This window comes from Lipotes vexillifer, unplaced genomic scaffold (assembly GCF_000442215.2).
Source record: "Lipotes vexillifer unplaced genomic scaffold, Lipotes_vexillifer_v1.1 scaffold70, whole genome shotgun sequence".
NCBI lineage: Eukaryota > Metazoa > Chordata > Mammalia > Artiodactyla > Lipotidae > Lipotes > Lipotes vexillifer.
Window position 1 is genome coordinate 1622450 of NW_006789896.1, and position 658 is coordinate 1623107.

Sequence of the window (658 nt, forward strand, 5' to 3'; positions counted from 1 at the left end):
GTTTTGTTTTGTTTTAGTTAGTATTTTTTAAGGCATAGGAAAATATGTCTGACAGGAAGTATCATTCTTTGCTAGATAAAGGGAAAAATAAAATTCTAGGCTTTTAAAACAATTTCAACAACTAGGAATCCATCTTTCTCTCCCTGGCCTCCTAGGAAACCACAGCTTCTGCAGGGAGTCTATGCCATGGGGTTCAATCGACCATCCAAGATACAAGAGAATGCGTTACCCATGATGCTTGCTGAGCCGTAAGTATATGGACCCTGGCACACCTCTTCAGAACTGGGTTCAGCGTCTTCCACCAAGAGCTGAGTTCCTGAGCACAAGATGGGCCGTTGAGAGCAACGTGCTTCTTCAGGGGAACAGCTTAGACAGGTGCAGAGAGAGTCAGATGCAATTCAATACAGTTTCTGCCTTTTCCACTTAATAAAAACGGATAGAAAAAGTTAGTGCTGTTATTCTATGCAGCTTTAAAAATTGTTTTGTTGTTGTTGTTGCTATTGTTTTTTAATAATTTTGAAAATTTTGAGACCTGCAAAAAATATCAGGAACAATACCAGGAACATCTCCATAACCCCATCCTGCCAAGAAATAAAGCTGCCATTAATATAGTTGGCAGTTGTAGCCCCCATGTAACTCCCTCCATTCACAGCCCCCT

General features: G+C 40.7%; 1 protein-coding gene across 4 annotated transcripts in view; it reads left to right on the forward strand.

Moving 5' to 3' along the window:
• The window catches only part of LOC103083515 (ATP-dependent RNA helicase DDX19A), a 22152-nt gene that overhangs the window by 12833 nt on the left and 8661 nt on the right, over positions 1-658 (forward strand). For 2 of the 4 annotated variants that reach the window (XM_007462955.1, XM_007462954.1), the window contains one exon: positions 156-248. The exons of the other annotated variants lie outside the window; for them this stretch is intronic. In XM_007462955.1, the coding sequence (XP_007463017.1) occupies positions 156-248 (93 nt within the window). The remainder of the gene's footprint in view (positions 1-155; positions 249-658) is intronic. 4 annotated transcript variants of the gene reach the window in all.